An 18,832-nucleotide genomic window follows, 5' to 3' on the forward strand; every position below is an offset into this window, starting at 1 on the left:
TCCCTCATCCCAAAAGAGCCCTAAAAGATGAGAGAAAACTCTTCTCCTTCCCACTCCCTAAACTTGCCCTCTTGTCTACAAATTAGGCAGGCCTACTCAGCACAGAGGAGGGAGAAGGGAAGAGAGAGAACAGACAAAAAGAAAAAACTGTACCTAACTATAGAAAAGTGAGACACCCCCCAACCCTCAGGTCCACTGAAGTTACCCCCAGAGGAGTCTGGACTCTCTGCAGACTCAGGGTGAAGACAGGGGACTGGAGAAATCAGCCTTAATCCTTCACATGCCCTCTTCTGAAGATCCCATACCCCAACCCCCTTGCTGGTTCTTCCAAGGACATTGGAAGACTAATGGAGAGCTAAGATTTGTGTGTTTGTTTAAAGTAAACTTAGGCAACTATAGAGAAGATGGTATGTTACCAGGCCAGAGAGAGGAGGGGGATAAAAAGAAACCATCAGACATTGACGTAAAACTAATTCACATCCACTGGTTTATTATTGATCACGGGGCATTTCACATCGACACTAAAATTCTTTATTGCAAGTTTTACAATAATCAAGTAAATTCAGTCCAAAAACACAATAACCACGATGGGGGTGGGGAGAGCTTCTACCTATAGACTGCCTCTCTGAACTGAAAGTTCATTTCGATTTTCTTTTGGCTCCTCAAACTGAACAGCTCTGAGAGGCTCTCCAGATGCATTTAGCTTTGTCTGCTGTCTTCACCCCCTCTCCTCCCCCCCCCACAATAATACAAAAGAACTTCATAGCTTTGTTCTCCTTAAAATGACTTCCCCCTCACTAACCTCCCCTGGTGCATTTTCAATGCAAAAGGCCTAAGGAAAGAGAGGGGAAGGAGGAGGAGGTGAAGGAGGAGAACTGGCTTTAAAATCTCTTTCCTTTTTTCTTTTCCTCATTTCCCCTGAAATCCACCCAAACCAGACCATCACACCTTGCAATATATAATTTTTGCAGCTTTTTTTTCTTAAAAAATAAATAACCCCCCCAAATGGCCTTAAAAAAAAACACCCAGCAGGTACCATGCTAAGACAACATCACATGCTTAAAAGGGTCCTTAACAGTGGAAGGGAGAGGAGGGCAGGGGGCTTGTTTGTTTATCTGTTTTGTCTGTTTGGAACTGACAAGGAACAAGGTGAGAGGAAGAGAGGAAAGAACCAATATATATATATATATATATATTAAATTCTATAAATAAGAGTCAATTTGTGTGTGAGGGGAGGGTGTGGGCACGGGGTGGGGGCAGGGGTGTGAGTTATGTTTTATAACCTGGTAATGTCCTCTGCCCGTTGCTGCTCCGGCGGCGTGGCGCTCTGGGAGTGGTCTTCAGAAGTGCCCGGGGTAGCTGCCGAGAGGGTGCTGGGCGCAGCGCCGGTCGGGGGCGCTGACCTGACTTTGGTGTTGGGGAGTCGGTGGTCCTTCTTCCATTTCATGCGACGGTTTTGGAACCAGATCTTGATCTGCCTCTCAGAGAGGCACAGCGAGTGGGCGATCTCGATCCTTCTCCTTCGGGTCAGGTAGCGGTTGTAATGAAACTCTTTCTCTAATTCCAGGACTTGCTGCCGAGTGTAGGCTGTCCTCGAGCGCTTGGGCTCCCCTCCGTTATAATTGGGGTTCACTGGGGGGAGGGGGAGGGGAAAAGCAAATAGTGGGGTTCAGAGGCAGCAGGCTCCCCGCCCCCCCACCTTCACCCCATCCTCAGCTCTGAGGAACAGGAGGAGGGAGTGTTGGAAATAAAGTCATCAAGCTTAAATGGGTTATAAAGAAGTTGAAGGAAGCTGAAGACTTTGTAGTGTAATAAGAGGGGAATCCTCATTGTAACGACACTGAATTATTTATGCGCCCTTAGAAAGCGAGCATAGTTTTCACACATACATAACAGATCGTAGCACATGGCTCGGACTGCCCAGAGTAGCTAAGCCATAAAATTTATGGGGGATGTAATTACCCATTCTCGCTCGTAAATCCAGTTCAATTGTGCTAACCCAGAGTCGCTCCTGGAGAGAGAGGGGGAAGGAGAGAAAGGAGGACGGGGCCAGAGGGGGCCGAGGAGGGTGGGGAGCGCTGGGGAAGAAGGGAGGGAGGGGGGAGGAAAAAGCAAAGTTGCCTACCCGTGCTAACGTGAATTTTTTTCATCCATGGGTAGACTATGGGTTGCTTGCTGGCGGCGCTGGAGGGATGGTCGGGGGCTGGCTGGCTGCAGGCTGGCGGGGCTGGGGACGGGGAGGCGGAGGCGCCTGAGAGAGGCGCCGGCTCGCAGAGCGACTGTGATTTCTCGGGGTGGTGGTGGCCCGCCTGGGCCGGCCCGTGGCCTCGCGAATTGCCTGGCCCCTGGAGACTGGTGCAGCTATACTGGCGCTCAGGGTAGCTAGGGCGCGGAGGCGGTGGTGGGTACAGCTCCTGGTGGTGATGCTGGAATCCCGATTCCCTGGTCCGGCCGTAATATTCCGGACTGTGTTCAGGGATGTAGCTATTTTGCGAATATTCTTCGCATGGAGGAAATTTCGGATCGATGTAGTTAGAGTCCATCAAATACGAGCTCATGATCATTAATTTCTGGAGTGGAAAATAATTTTTCTCGCTTTGTCGTTTTTCTGCTCCATAAAGCCCTCCTACTAGCTAGCGACCCTGTAAAGTTACTTTCACCATGTGACTCCGCCGGCCAATCACACGGAGCAACCCAGTCCCCGGATAAGGAACCGAATCGCTTTATTCAAAATGTATCCAATTTTTTTGTGTGTGTAGTGGTGGTGGTGCTGGGGGGTGGGTGGTGATGTGGGGTTAGCTGGCAGAGGCTGGGGTGCACCCAGTGCGCATCCCGTCAGACTGACAACCCTCCCCTGCAAAAGGAGATGGAAAGCTCCCGGCTCCCCTCCAAAGCCTGGGCATTGGGGGGCTGTCGGGAGGCAGCGATTCAGCCCTCGCCCAGGGTCTCCCCTCAGGCCTCTGCTGGGCCCCGTGGGCCTCGGCTCCTGAGCTTTTCCAGAGGTCTCCATTCATGGCGATCGTGTCTCAGTCTGTGTAGGTCACCGGGCAGCGCCCCTCTTTCGCAGGAAGAGGAAGTTGAATGAGGACTGGAGTGGAGGTTGGATGGGGAGGGGCCCAGGCTGAGCCGAGGAGGCTGGAGAGCCTAGAGTGCCCCCCATCCAAGGATACCAGAGTCCAGCCCCCCTTCCCCATACACACTCACCCAACCCTCTGGCCATGGGGCCGGCGAGGCAGGGTCCCAGCTGGACCAGGCAGGTAGAGGCAGCGGGATGCAAATGATTCTGACGTCATTTCTGGAGGTCTGGGGGTTGAGCCCCCGCTGAAGAGAGACAGGAAGTGGTTGGCAAAAGCAGAGTTCAGAAGTCTCACCCTCCCCTGGTACCCACTGACCCTCCCTGCCCCAGCCCCAGGGCAGAGGGTCTCTTCTACTGATGGTTCCTGTTTCCACTCCCCATTCAGCCGGGCCTGCTGTTTTCTGACAATTATCTCCAAGGCTGGCTCCCAATGAGCTGGGGCAAGGAGGAGAGCTTTCTGCCAGGAATCAGTGCCCTGTGATGGTGCCCAGCCAGTGCCCTGAGAATTTTTTCTCTATCCCCACAGAGGGCAGACCTGGCTAAGAAGGAGGCCTGTGTGGGTAGAGCCTGCTTACTTCTGGCTAGGAGCTGTATCCATGTAACACGTGTGTTTACATGTAAACACGAATTCCTAAGGGCAAGCTCCAGGCTGCTTTCCAAAAACGGAAGGCTATGCTCACCAAGCTGGGGAGGCAGGGCCAGGCTTGGGGGTCTCCAGCCGGTTCACACCCCCTCCCCTCTCTCTGCCTCTGATAGAGGGGGGTGGCAGGGACATAGAAGAGGGAGGGGGCCAGGAAGAGCTGCTTTCCTACCCCCCCCACCAGCTAGGGGTGGCCCTGTCTTGCCACCGATTCCAATTAACTGATCGCCCATAACTCAGAGTTGGGGGGGTAGCGGAGGGGAGAGCCCAGGGAGGGAGCCGGGTCCCCTTGTTGCACTTGATAACAATTATAGTTTAAAATCATAGCTTGCCGGGGCTCGGCTATATTTTACTTGATAACAATAAAAGTGACACATAAAGTTAACTGTTTATGTTTTATTTATTAGACTAAATCTGCCAGCGGTGGTAGGAGCGCTTGCCTCGTCGCTACAGCTTTTATAGGGCTGTAAAACGTCATAAATCAGTCTCGCGGAATCGCCCGCACTCTTTGTGTCGGCGGCGGCGCGGGGCTGGCGGCCGCTGGCTGCCTGCTCCCTCCTTTCCACGAAAAGTCGTAATGTGATTTTTTTCCCTCTGATTTTATTATTATGATCGTCGCCGTGATTAGTCAATCTACCTTTAATTCGCCGCCCTACGCTGCCTCCTCCCAGCCCAGCCTGGTTGACACTTGAATAAGTACCTTTTAAAACGGCATAACAACTATTTGAGGGTTTAATTAGAACATCTGCAATTAAGGGAATGAGGAGGGGAAAGGGAAAAAAATAATAAAGCTCTTGTGCGAGGGAGACCGAAGGCAAGAGATTCCCATCCTTTTCTCATCACCTTTGGGATGTTGGAGTGGGTCCCCACTTCTAAATTAGGGCTTCCCCAGAGGGCTGGAATGAGAGGGAAGCTGGACCACAGGCCATGCCCAAAGGTTGCGGATTCCCTCCTGGGCCCTGGCTGCCTTCCCTCTTCCCATGCTTACATCTCCACTCCCATCCCAGGCTCTGCAGGGCCAGGGCTTAGCTCCAGAAGAGCTGCTGCGCAGAGGTCCCTGAATACTCTCTCCAAGAGGACAGTGCCTACCCCCACTGTCACCAGGCCAGGTGAAGGAACAGGGCAGGGGTTCCCCAGAGGCTGACCACCTCTTATGGAGATTGCCAGATTCTCAGAGTTGGATGAGAACCTTTGCCCACTCTTGTCCGGAACCTTCTGCATGTGGGGACGGGCTGGCTTAGTTGGAAGAGGAACTTGAGAGTACGAGTGAGGGGGTGGAGGGAGGCTGCCACTTGGTGAATAGTGGATTGGGTTGTGTGAGGGTTTTCTTATTTTAATCATTGGTGGTGGGGGTGGGTTCATTATAAATTGCTGGAAGAGGGCAAAGGGAAACCAGTGCTGAATCCCCAGTAACTAAGTCTGAACTGTAGTCCCAGATGGCTCCATGGGGAGGTCTAAAACTCAGCGAACTTTGGGAGAGTTTGGAGAGGGTTGATGAAGAGGGAGGAAACCTTCCAGGCCCCACTCCTAGTCCCCTTCTAGGCCTGTACCTGGGTAAGGCTGCCTCACCTGGAAAGGCAAGCTGTCAGCCTGGCTCTTCCTCTCGCAGCCCTCACACTCACCTTCTACCACCCCTGCCCCAACTCTAAACCTCTTTTCTTCAATCTTCACCCTCCTGGACTTGTTAAGGAGTCCTCTCCAATATGTTGCCTGTCACACCCCACCCCTGCCAGGTTTCTGAGCTTCTGCAGGTGGGTCAAGGAGACTGACTTTGGGCCAGTATAAGTAGTAGACACAGAGGGTTCAGATACCTCCAACTGAATGTCAAATCTGTCATTGGTTATTATGATTAACATATATGCATGCACACTATTAATATTTATTAATATATTAAATGCCTCTTTATGCAGCTATAAATATGTAGAGTTCTCATTCCAGGTTTGTGCAGCTAATTCAATCAACATGCACATCCAGAAAGTGAAATCTCCAAGATTCCCCCAAATGTGCCCACACTCATCTACATCACTTACAAAACAACAACAGCCACTCCCTTTGGGCTCCTATAGCTTAATGGCAAGGAAGTCGCCTATCACATGGGTAAAATACCACACACATACATAAACACATTTTCACCTGCATATTACTACAAGCACAGAAACCAAATCCTTTGGAAGGGCTTTTGCACTTAGCAATGGCTTAATTGGGAGGGGGTGGGGGTACTAAAGCAGCTCTCATCTGTGATGAATCCTTATATCTGGTCCTGTCTTCTTTTGTGCTTCACCCTCCCGCCTCCCGCCTTGCTAGCCCAGGCACTCGCACCTCTGCCCTGCCCTCCACCTTGCTTTGCCCCAGTTTTATTTATTTTTATTTTTTTCTGACTACCTTTTGCCAGCATCCAAATGCTCTCTGCACATCGTCCCTCCAGCCCATCTCCTTTCTAAATCTCGATTTGGTTTTTCTTTCGGAAACATGTTGCAGTACAAAGCGCTTCCCTTCTGACATCGCTGAAGAAAAATATGTGTTCATTGTGTGTGAGGCCTTATTGTGCCTGCATTACCATACTGACCGTTGGATAACCCATATTCCTCCCCTCCCCAGTAACAAGCTGCTGGCTGAGAGAGCTCAGCGGCTCCACAGATTCTCTGCTGCATTAAAATCTCACCCCTCTCTGGTTTTTCCAAGGGAGAAAAATAAATGGGAGAACCAATTCAGGATTTGGAGAGCAAAGGGAAGGAAAATGAGGGTCATTCCTTCCCCTCCTCTTCGAAATGCAGGGTTTTTGTGTGTGAGTGTTGTTGTTGTTGTTTTAGGGATTAAAAGTTGCAACATGTTTGTTTCCTTTCACTCATGTAGATTGACTCTTAGATGGTATGCAATCAGGCAATTCATTTCACTTTGATTTTTTTTTCCTCTGGGCAACGAGAAAACCCCAAACTAAATCAAGGCTCATATCCCTTTGTGTGTGTGTGTGTGTGTGTGTGTGTGTCCCTTTCTAATGCCAACAGCCAGGGCTAATGTATGCAAAAGAATATGCAAATACTTAATTGATTTTTTCTTAAATCTCTTGTCAGTAAAAGTAATGAATTGGTCTAAAATGATTTTAATAACCCGGATGTGTCACCAGAAAATACTCAACCTTTTTTTCTCCTGGAATCGCTTATAGTCTTAAAAAAAAAAAAAAAAAAAAAAAGCAATCTTGGAATGTTAATTTGCCCCCCTTTAAAATATTAAAGATGAATTTCTCTCGTTTGTTCAGAGACCATAGGCAAGGTTCTCTCATGGATTTCCCCCGCCTTGCCTTGCCTTCCTTGGAATTCAATTTTCCTCAAATCTCGTTTAAAGTGGCTTTTTAAAAAGTGGCCGCATTTTAATATTGGTTAGACAGAGTGACCTGCATTTCACCTCGGGTGTTTGACTTGTTCCAATAGGTCACTGCCATGGGGTTATTGATGGGGAAACTCCATTGAAATTTGTCTCTTCGCAAATGGCCTTTAGATCTTCCAGCGAGTTCAATAACTAGTTATAATGTGGAAGGGGAAAAATGAAGGCCCTGGGCTAACGAATTTGATGTTTCATTTTTATGCTGGAGAAATTGTTAGTTAGAGGTTGGGTTCCCCACCACCTTCCTCCCTCATCCCGGCCTCATTGGCCCCCATCCCACTAGAGACTGCTGGATTATATCCCCTTTAAAACTTGGTTTGAGGTGGCCCTTGCTCTTTGATGCAAGCTTTAATTCTTATTATGAAAATTGTTGTTGCTGAGAATTCTGATGTGTGGATGCAGGAACCTTGCTCTTTTGCAGGTTTGTAACCTGAACTTTCTTGCTGGGGAGGAGGACTTTTATTTTTAAAGGAAACTCAATGTGGCTTGAAAAGATCTAGAAATCAGGCTGGCCTTAGGTTAGTTTATGGAGGGCTCCCTGGCCTGGTACTCCCAGTATTAAAGAGATGACAGGAAGCTGGAAACACTTTTAAGAGTTGACGAGGGTATCTCAAAGTCCCCTAATCTGTTCTTGGCCTCTGAACTGCCAGAGACCCATGAGGTTAGGCACCCAAGACCAAAGAAGGCAGAGACTGGGAAAGGCTAGGGATAGAGAGAGAATTCTACAGTAGGCAAGGGAATCCTGGGTCCTCTCCAGGGTCGGCGTCAGAATTCATGGGGACTTGGTCGGGTCACCTCTATTGCTTCACAAGAAGGGTACTCCAGAAAAGCTCATTTCCCAAAGAGTGCATTTTAGTAAACTGGAGAGAGCGGAGGAAAATGGAGCGGGGTGATGGAGGTTTAATAAGGTTTCCCTTTTTTCTGGAGTTTTTAAGGCAGGGAGAGGAAAAGGCAGAGGAAGGGATTGGAGGTCTTTATTTTATTTTTCCCAACCACAATCAAGTTGGGGAACCCTTGACTCCTCCAGAGAAGCCTCTGTGAGAAAGAACTTTGGAGAGGGCGGTCTCTTGGGCTGACCCAGCCATACCAGATCTTTACCATGATTAACCTCAATAATAAGAACATCTTCCCCTCACAAAACACAGCTCCTCGGGTGCCCTTTTTCTTTTCCGGGAACTGTTCTTTCTCCTTTCCTGCCCAAAGAAGTCTAGTTTGTTCAGCCCCAAGTTCCCCTTTTAATAAGCCCATCCGCCTCGGGCACCCCTCCAAGCCTCGGCCCATAGATCGGAGTCTTTCCAGGCATGCCTTGAATCCTGGGTTAGGGGAATTAAGGCCGAGAAATATTTCTAAGGGCCTGAAACTGGGGTGCCACCTCCCTCCATCCCCTCAAACCCAGAGGCAGCATTTGATGCCATTTGGGTTCGCAAACTTGCCTTGGCAAAATCGTGGCACCACTGGGATCTGGGGAGCGGCCTTCGACTGCAACTGCGCGTCTCAACACCACAAAAATGGAAAAGTCGGAGAAGGGGCCATCGGCGGCTTCAGGATCTGGCCTGGGAGAGGGCACCAGAGTCTGCTCTTCCCAGCCAAGCGGGAATCAATGGCGATCTGTTATAAACTTCCCCGCAGTCCCTCCGCGCGCTCTGGTCCTGGCGGGCGAGCCAAGTCCCCAAGCTGCTCGCCAGCCTCGGCCCGCACCTTGGCCGCCTCCTCCGAACCCGGGACCCCCAGCCTCGGGCCTCGGCCCCTCCCTGTTTTAATTACGTGATTGATTTCCGCTTTGGCCGCCTCGGGACGCCTCTGTCTCCGACTGTTTAAATCTTTCGGCTCCCTTTTTGTATTTCCGAGTCCTCCAGGCGGGCTGTAATTTAGAGGCTGCCCGTTGAGCTGCCGACGCGCACCGCGCGGCCTGGGTCGGGGGCGGGCTGCGGCCTTGCCCTACACTCCAACGAAATGGTCCTGCCGCGGTGCTCGGGCGACAGGCTCTGCAGCGGCCCCGCGGCGCGCGACTCTCAGACTGTGGTCCTGCCCATTCGCTTTCTGAATTATTTTGTGCTCCATTTTTCTCTGATAGGAAAACGTTCCCTGTGTGGGTTATCCCTTCAGGCCTGGCCTCGGAGCTGGGCTCTCTGCGATCCTGCGCTTTTCTCCTCCCCCGAATGAGGTGTGTGTTGGAAGGTCTGATTGAGCCCGGAGGAAGCGCGACGCCTGGCTCCTGGCTTGAGGGGAGCTCCAGCCCCTTCGCCCCAAATACCTGGGCCCTGCACTGGCGGGCGAGAAGCACCACATGAGACAGGAATTGGGCCACAACTTTACGCTAGTCAGCGCGAGAGGGACCCCAGGGCTGGAGGTCCCCGCTGCGGCCCCTACCCCGCAGCAGGCGGTGGATCTGACTTTCGCTCCACAGCCCCCCTCGCCCTGGCAGCCCCAGCGGGCACCCGGCAGCAGCCTGGGGTGGCTGCGCGCACCTCCGCCCGGGAACACGCTGTTCAGCCCCCTCCACCCGAGGGATTGAAGGTGAGACGAAGGAAGGGAAAGAGGGGAGAAATTGATGAAAGAGTAGATTAGGGTGGGGAGAGAATGGGGAAGACAAGAAATGAAGAAAAGGAGCCCCTTCTCCCACCGTGGCTGACTTCTTTCCCTTTCTCTTTTTCCTCCCCAAACTGCTGGTTTTCCGCTTAATCTCTCATTTATTTGCAACAAATAAACATTGCTCTGCTTATTCTCCCACGTTGTGTTCATTCTTTGATATTTTCTAACGAGGCAGCAATGAGTTACTATTAGCAGTATTTTATGATTACACACACACGCGCGCGCGCGCACACACACACACACACACACACACACACATATTTTTTCCCTCAAGGAGAGAAGGAGATTGGGAATGTCTTTCTGACTGGGAAGAAGTTCAGCGAAACTTGAGTTGGTCACAACCTTCACCCTGTCCCCTGACCTATGACGCCCCTATACTTGCCCCCCAGGTCCCCTCTCCCATAGCAATGTTTCGGGGTAAATAAGAGTCCGCCTGCCTGGCTATTAGGATTCTGGAGACGTTGGCATCTGTAGCAATCATTAGTCAAAGCCGTGGAAGCCAAAGGAGCCGAGGAGTTGGACAGAAAAAATCTTGGAAATGATATACAGGAGCCGCTGAGGCATCAATCCCAGCCGATAAGAGCGGGGCTGCTGGGAGCAAGGCAGCCACTTAATTGGGGACTGGGCACCAAGAACAACTGGAACGGAGGAACCTATGGGTTGGGCAGTAACCCTGGCATCATTTGGGCACTCTACAAAAATAGTTGGGAACTTGAACCCCTTTCCCCCCACATTTCAAAGACCCAGTTGGGGATGTAGGGAGACCTATAAGCCCCTGTCAGCCTCTCGCCCTGGGGAGCCAAGAAGAGCTGGGCTTCCCTCTCCGTTCTTTTTAGTGGCTACCTTGAGAGGCAAGAAGCCTCGGCTTGGATCTCAGGTCACAGAGGCAGCCTGGAGGCAGGCTGTGACCCCTAGAGTATGTTTTCAGGGGACAGATAACTCAGTGGGACTAGATTTGGAGATGGCCTTGGAAATCGAGACAGAATTACTTGCTTTAATAAGCCAAATATCCAAAATATATTTGTTCCCTACTCCCATTGACCTGATATCTTAGGGAGACAGAGAGATGCAGTAACTTTAAGTCCTCCTGGAAGGGAGATCTATGCCCCTATACACAGATACATGCATTATGGAGCCATCTCTAAACAAACAAATATTCAAACACGTAAGTTTTTCAGCAAAAATACAAAGACTAAAAATCTCTAAATATGTAGCTTCAATATGTAGCTATTTTATGGCTTAGGACCTTGCATAAATCAGATAAAATTTTCAAAACAGACATTGAACACACACACAGTTCTTTCTAACTAAGAAGAAAAATTCCCAAATATTCAACTAGGTGTTTTGAGAGAGCTGTACCAATACATCCTAGCATATACATCTAACCACTATAGAAAGATTGGTAAAGGACTGTTATGTTCACTATAGATCTTAAATCTAAAGACCTATAAATCTGCATTTAAATGTGGAGCAGAAAGGAGTATAAAATATACATCCTGATATAGACATAGAACCATCGATAAATAACATTTTCACATATATAACTATAGGAGTGCTCAGCTCTCTATGAAGATTATTTGCATGGAGTCCTAGGAATGAAAAGGAATCTCTAGTGCTTGTGGGTTTGGGATATCCTAGCCCAGCCTTCTCTGAAAAAGAAATGAGGGTGGACTGGAGCCTTCACAAGTACTAAGACGGCCCAGGAACTCATAAAATCTATGACATATTTCTAGCATATAGGGGCATTTTACTGACAATGAATATAAGCCTTGATGCCTGGGCCTGAAAGCCTCCTCACCTGATCTGGCCTGAACTAAATCTGAGTTAGAGAGCTCTTAACTTCTTTTTCCTTCAGCTCCAAGGCTCAAGGGAGGGACTTGCCAGGGAGGGGTGGGGGATCCTTAGGAGGGGAAGACTCATTATCATTAGGAAATGAAGCTATTTAGGTAAAATATTTTGTTTGGTAGACAGAAATGTGAGAAGGCTGGGGGTTCACACACACACACACACATGCACACACATGCACACACACACCCTTGCACCCATCTTAATTACGAAAAACCCAGTCACAGTCTGCAGAGTTTTCTCTATTCATGCTGTATTTGATGGGGTCCCCCATGCCTGCTTCCCATCTCTTCTTTTTCCTAGCTCCCTTGAACTCTTTCTCTTAAACATCTGAAGTTCTACCTTGTCAAAGGGGTTTTGGGGCTTGGGGAAAGACTGACAGGGAGAGATCAGCCCAAGAACAGAAGAGCCCTGATACAGCTAGGCTCTGAAGCTATTTGCCTTCAATGTTAGTTCCTTTGCGATTGAGGGGTTGGGGGACCAGGGACTGCATGGGCAAAATGAAATGAAAGGTTGCATGATTTTTTTAGGGGAAAACTTTGAGGGGAAAAAATTCTGGTGTTCAGCCTTTTTTAAAAGAAATTGGAGGCAGAGTATTTTAAAGACTCTAGATGCTCTTTTTTTTCCCCCTTTTAGTTTACTGGGGAAGGGAGGCAAGGAAGGGCCTCAGGTGGGCTTGGGGAAGTGCAATCCAATCTACCAAGCCAGCTTTGGGAGAGAGTGATTTACAAAGCAAAACCTCAGATGCTACTTCCTGAGAAGTCACCAGATCAAAACACCCTCCTCTAGGCGTTTATGACCCTGTCTTTACTCCCAACAGGAAAAGCACCCTCAATAAAACCTCAGCCCATGCTCCCATCCTCCACTCAGGGGATGGAGAGAGACACAACATAAAATGAAAGACCTGACCCTTATTACTCCCTACACACACACACACACACACACACACACACACCCACACCCACACACACACCCTGTGTTTTCCAGCCAGAAAGTTGACATTTTAAAGCAGTATTTACTAGACGAGAGATTTCTCTCTAATTTCTGAGCAAGGGAGCCCTAAGGAGTTTGGAGTTTGGGCTTGGAACAGCAGGAAAGGGGGATTAGATCAGGTAAGATTCTGGCCTTTTAGACCTTCCTGTCTCTCCAACCTCCGACAGACAACTCAATCTGGGCCAACACCACACTGAAGATCACAGAAAGCCTGGCTGCCACCATCCCTGGAGGGAGCTCTAGGGTTTGGGTTTTCCAGAAAGGCAGAAGGAAGGAAACTCCATAGCTGCTCAGGGCTTAAGGGGTGGGAGTGGGGGTGGGGTGGGGAGGACAAATGGTTTTCAAGCTGGGCTGACTGGAGAAGGGTGGGGTGGGAGGGAAGATTGGGAAGTTGGTTCCATGCTGGTTACTATATCCAGCCCAGGTTTCTGACCTCTACCATACCATCCTTGGGCACATATATGTAATTCTGTGTGTTCAGGTATTCTGGTGTTCAGGGCCAGGGGCTGGGGGAAATGAGGATCTTTAGAGGGCAGAACCAAGCTTGAACTGCTTCTCTGAGACCTGTGGTACAGCACTGAAATGATCCTAGGTGACCAGCCTACACATTCCACCCAGCCTGTATGGGGTTCACATCACTGTAGAACTTTCTCTGTACATGTGTGCAGGTGTAGAGAAGCAGTCTTCTCCCGTACTGGCTTCCCAGCATGCCCAGAGCCTCTTGTCATAGCTTCTAAAATGTGGTCCTTAGAGGCTGAACAAGGTCCTGCATAACTGAATTCAACTTTCTCAAGTTCCACGTGGCATACCCATACCCCTTCCTCTGGGGCTTCTCTGTTCCCCCTTTCCCCTGAGTGAGTCTTAGGATTGGGAGAAGGAGATGATTACAAGGGTTGTGTAGGGCTCAAAAACAAAAAGATCTCTATCACCCAAGTTCCTCAGCCCAGACCTTGTCTGGCAATTAATTCCCTGGGCTCCTGTGGCCCCATCAAAGCAGCTGAGATATTATCAGAACAGACACACTACTATGGGTCACAAGAAGCCAATAAAAGTGGGGAGAGATGGGAAAGGATGTGACTTTCTTGGCTCTCAGTCTAGTCTTCTCCTTAAATTGAATCCCTCACCTCAAAACCCTAGCTTGACGTCCTGATTTCAGATTTTCTTTCTTCTTCACCTCAAAGGGCTAAAGGGGCCCTAGTCCCACTAAAGAAGAGGCTCAGAGTGGTGGTGTTTGTCTTCTCAGCAAAAAGGACCCAATTAAATCCTAGAACAATGATGTTTCAGCATTCCCCGTCTCAAAAACTCAGCCCAAAGCAGTTAGAGACAGAGGGAAATAGTAAAAAAGAGAAAGTTTACTTGGATATTAGGAGGGGCTGAGGCACACTGATAAAATCTCTTTTCCCAGTGCCTGTGTGGATAGAACCAATCTCCCCACCTTTATTTCCTAACCCTTCATGGGATCTGGCACCCCCGTGTGAGAAGCCCACATTGAGGGTGAAAGTTGGTCTCCAACAAGGCTGCTACACCATTCACTGGGAAAAAATGAGTGTGTCCTTTAATTCTAACTCATAAAAGAGGCAAATGGAGCAGTGTGGTTGAAGGTAACTTGGGAAGGAGGGTTCAATGGTTTCTGAGAAGAGTTGTTCTCTCTGCTCTTTCTGGCTTCTTATTCTTCCCACCTGGCTTGTGGCATTGTCCCCAAACCAGCTCCACCCAGAAGACAAACAAGGGGTAGGGGTGTTGACAAAGCCTAGCTCAGTCTGGGCTACGCTTCCCATTCTTGCACTTTTAATGCTCCCAGGGGAGGGCTTAGAGGTCCAGGTGGCGCAGTCCATCAGAACTCCTGCCCCTTAGCTCAAAGAGGGCAAGAGATCAGGAAAAGAAGGAGAGGAGAACTCAACCAGAAAATTCACCCTGGACCAAAACTCTGGAGAAGGAGCTGGGGGAGAATGTCTGGGTCTGGACCCAGCAGTGAACTGGCTCAGGGCCCAGTGCAAGTATTCAGGAAACACAAGTGTTTCTGTCACACATGTGCACACCCTGTGCCATCAGATGCTCTTACTCAGAAAGAGTTTCTTGCCTATTGCTTGTTCTTGGCCTAATCAATGTAAATTCACACACTGAAATCCACACCTTCAGTAGCTGTACTTTTTGATGGCTATTGGCCAGGACACAGGCTCATCACTTAGTCTATTAATAATATTACTATTATTACATCCTGTTAAAAGAATGGAAGGGGAAGGGGTTTCAACAAATTCATCAACTATTTAACACGGAGAGTAAGGAAAGTTGCAATTCTGTGCTCATTCCTTTCCAGAACCCTTAACTAGCTCAAACTTATTTGACAAGCGAAAGGTACCAAACCCAACTTTCAAAAAAATCTCCACTTTTGCTCCCTTCCCTAACCATGCCTGAGGTAGTCTGATAAATCTAATGGCTGTTGGAGCATTTCCAGAAAGATAAATCAAAAGGGCTCTCCTCTAATCACCCCACTTGCCCTGACGAAAATCAGAAGAGAATGAAAACTTGTAAAAATAAGTATATGGGGAATTATCACAGCCAGAATTTGAATTCAGGGCTGAAGTTCGTATCCGCATTTGCTCTATAGCCTAATTTGGAGTCTACATCTACAACACTCGAAAAATTGGGTAGAATCACGCTGGCGAACGTGGAAATAATTCAGAGGTTACCTCCACAGCCTCACATCCTTGTGCAATTGACTCCCAGATACAACTTTTTTTTTTTTTTTTTTTTTTTTTTTTTTTGGGACGGAGTTTCGCTCTTGTTACCCAGGCTGGAGTGCAATGGTGCGATCTCGGCTCATCGCAACCTCCGCCTCCTGGGTTCAGGCAATTCTCCTGCCTCAGCCTCCTGAGTAGTTAGGATTACAGGCACGTGCCACCATGCCCAGCTAATGTTTTGTATTTTTAGTAGAGACGGGGTTTCACCGTGTTGACCAGGATGGTCTCGATCTCTTGACCTCGTGATCCACCCGCCTCGGCCTCCCAAAGTGCTGGGATTACAGGCTTGAGCCACCGCGCCCGGCCCCTACAACTTTGTTGGAAACTGAGAAGACAAGCCAAAGACTCCTCAGAGCTGGTTCAGGGACTGAGAGAGGAGGCTAGAATATGCTCAGTATCACTCCAGCCTTCCAAATCTGAGATAGGGTAGACCCAGTAGCTAAGGCGGCGCTGGGAAGGGAGGGAGGGAGGAAGAGGGCCAGATGGGAAGAGTGAGACAGACAGAAGTACTTTTTGCTGATTGGTTGATGGGGACCATGTGACTCTGCTTAGTGCATTTCGGATTGGTGGCTTGACCTCTTCTAGGGTTAAAGACCTAGGAACAAGATTACCAGCTTTCCGCGTTGGCTGGAAAGCTTGGCACCTGATTGCCTGCCCATCCTCCGCTCCAAGGAGACTCCAAATTCGGGTTGGGGAAGGGGAGCGGGGTGGGGGACCAAGAATTTCAGGCCCCTTTTGTGTCAGCCCTGTTTCCAGGTAGAACTAGAAACTGTTTTTACACAATAGGAAAAAACTGACTAAGGCAAACTATTTGAGGGGAAGGAGGATCAATTATCACAGGAAGAGAGGTGATATTTAAATAGAACTTCTGAGCCTAAAGAACAGAAGAGGGAGTGAAGAAGTCGTCAAAGGGTTCAAGAGACGCTGTGTAAAATCTGTAAACACCCTCGAGTGCCGGTCTACACAGAGAAGAAGGGAATGGGACTGAGATTTGGCCAGGAGTCAGGGTAGGCGGTAGAATCTTGCCTGGGTGTGGGTTTTCGGCTCTGGCTAAATTCCCGGTTAAAGACCACTGCACTCGCTCCCTAGTGCCCTGGGGAGGCTGGACGGAGGGGAAGAGTCAAGTTGTAGACCAAGAGAAACTCCCATCTCCCTGCTGCTTGGATCGGAAAGTTTCCAGAAACCTTCAAAATCACAGACTTGAGGGAAGAAAAGAGCCAAGAAGGACGGGTAATGAGGAAGGGGGAAACTGATAATTAGTTTTTCCAGTGCGCTGCTGGAGATAATTCCCTGGGATCCTAGGGAAATAAAGGTGTCAGGGAGGAGGGTGGGGGAGGCTGAATGTTAACCCGAGATGGAGGTCCTGAGGGATGGCCTCAAGTGAATCCTCCACGTCGGGTACTCAAGCTCCTCTTGCAAGTGAAAGACGGCTAGAGGGAAGGATGAGGCTCGGCTAAAACTCCCCATTTTGGGGGGCCTCTGTGCCCCCTTTATTTTCCCAGAGTCTGCCTGGGTTTTCCTTCCCTGTCTGCTTTTCGCTTCTTCCTCAGTCCCTTGGGCAGCAGAAGTGAGGCTAACAGCATTCCCTCCCCATCCCCCAACAGCACCTCTCCACAAAGCAGGTGTCCAGACACCCCAGCTCCCCAGGCGTACCCCTCTTCTGGAAGGTGCAGACCTGGCTCACTCCCTCTGCTCCCCACCCCGTTCTCCCAGCCTAGAGGAATTGCCCTTATGGGTCCACTGGCCTTCAGCCCTGCTTCTAAACCCCCGGCTATTTGTGGCTGGCCGGTAGAGGAGCCTGAATTCACATGTTGTCACTTTCCTGGCTTAGCTCCCAGCGACGCACAGGGAGGGGTAGCACTCGCAGGTGTGGAAGACACGTGCCTCCCATGCCCAACGCTTCTGCTGCTCCTTCCTAGAAGCCTGAAGGGTGCCCTAGCCTGACGATTGACCCCAGGGTGCAGTGCTCAGATTGGGTCCTGCTAGCTCCATGAAGGGAGGGGGCGACTCTCTCCTTAAGGTTGGGGGACTTACTTTCCCAGCCTAGCAAAGACATTGCCTCTGCTCCCTCACCCATTCAACACACAATTACACTCTACTCACAGCAGGAACCTCTAGGCCTCTTAGGGCCTAGTTTTATCTGAGGCAAGGGCTGGGAGTGCCAGGAAGACCAAAGCAGCTAGAGGGAGAGGAGGAAGCATGAAACCACACTGGCTCCAGACAGACTAAGATGCCAGACTACGGAGGCTGAGACAGCTGCACATCCAAGCCGGGTGTTGAGGGAGGGAGGGGGCACTCTGGGACCTCTGGGTTCAAACAGCCACCTTTGAGATGCTTCTGCCAGTTCAGGCAGCGGTAGCCTGTGGGTTCAGAAGCCACAAAACCCTTCATCCCTCCCTTTCTCCCCAGCTTTCCACCCTGCCTGGATTCTGGGCCACTGGCCAAGGGCTGAAGTCACCCCTCCCTGGAACAGGGGACCCTAGAGGCATTTTGCGCTTGTTTCTAGAGTTTACACACCCGCACAGACACCAAGCACCCTTGTCCTGCCGCTTGCTTTCTTCTCAGCTGAAAGGGGTCAGGAAGACCTGGGAAAACTCCAAACAACCAAGGCCTCTCTACCCCAGTTGACTTGCAGTCAGAGAGAATAAGGAGTGGGGAGGGAAGGGCTGCTCTGGGTAGACAAGCTCCCCCATCTTCCTACTTCCCAGCGGCTTCTTCTCCTCTCCTCTCCCACCCCAGCTTGGGAAGGCCTTTCCCCCCCCCCCCTTAATGAGTGGGAGCTGCCTTCTATCAAGTGAAGGGGGGGGTGGTTAGGTAAATGGGAGAAAAGGGTCTGAGAGAGAGAAAGAGAGAATTAACTCACAGCGTTAGCCTGGGATTCAATTGCGAAGATGTAACCTCTCTCACCATCGTTCCCAGCGCCGTAATCCCCTCTAACTGCCAGGCCCTCTGTCCTAGCATTAAACCTCACCAGCAGCTGCGTGGCTGGACAGTTAAGATTATATATGATGTAAATATATTGTGGGTTTGTCAGCTCTCCCTACACCATAAAACTTGGTTTAATGACATCACGTGGTCCCCCAAGAGCCACTCACGGGCTTGCCTTCGGGCCATTCACATAAATAACCTCCAAAAGTTTCAAACTCCTAAATTCACATAGAAGCCATGCCTATTTCTCTAATGCTCAGTTACACTAAAAAGCCCTCGTGCTGTTCCTTTGCCCCACCCCCACCCCCCCATTGCAGGGTGGAGAGGGGGGAGAGGGTGGATCCTTATTTATTTATTTACTTACTTATTTCCATAAGGACCTGTCGCCTTCGAGGTCGTGTTGATATTTTTGTCCTCTTATTTTTTCCTCCTCTTTCCTCTAATTGCTCAGAGTGGGCCGTGTCCCCCTCTTCCCACTCCCCCGGGAAGGTAAGTCACGCTTCTTCCCCTTCTTTCTCGCTGCCAGAGGGGGTGGGTTCCAGGGCAAAGTGGAGAGGCAGGCTCCATGGTCTCCGTTTGGAACCCAGAAGCCCCCCTCCATGAACTCTCCCAGAGCAACGCCAGCCCCTGGTACCT

At 49.8% G+C, this 18,832-nt stretch overlaps 1 protein-coding gene across 3 annotated transcripts in view; it reads right to left on the reverse strand.

The window, feature by feature from the left end:
- Positions 1-464: 464 nt before the first annotated feature.
- The window catches only part of HOXC4 (homeobox C4), a 61,810-nt gene continuing 43,442 nt past the window's right edge, over positions 465-18,832 (reverse strand). Inside the window, exons 1-3 of one of the 3 annotated variants that reach the window (XM_032292007.1) lie at positions 3,205-3,797; positions 2,126-3,058; positions 465-1,632 (exon numbers count right to left, since the gene is read on the reverse strand). In XM_032292007.1, the coding sequence (XP_032147898.1) occupies positions 1,277-1,632; positions 2,126-2,564 (795 nt within the window). In that variant the 5' untranslated portion in view covers positions 2,565-3,058; positions 3,205-3,797 and the 3' untranslated portion in view covers positions 465-1,276. Of the gene's footprint in view, positions 1,633-2,125; positions 3,798-18,832 lie in introns of those variants that run through there. The other 2 variants (XM_032292003.1, XM_032291995.1) reach the window with 2 other exon arrangements.

Source organism: Sapajus apella, unplaced genomic scaffold (genome assembly GCF_009761245.1).
Source record: "Sapajus apella isolate SASKATOON/1434 unplaced genomic scaffold, GSC_monkey_1.0 scaffold2, whole genome shotgun sequence".
Taxonomy (NCBI): Eukaryota; Metazoa; Chordata; class Mammalia; order Primates; family Cebidae; genus Sapajus; species Sapajus apella.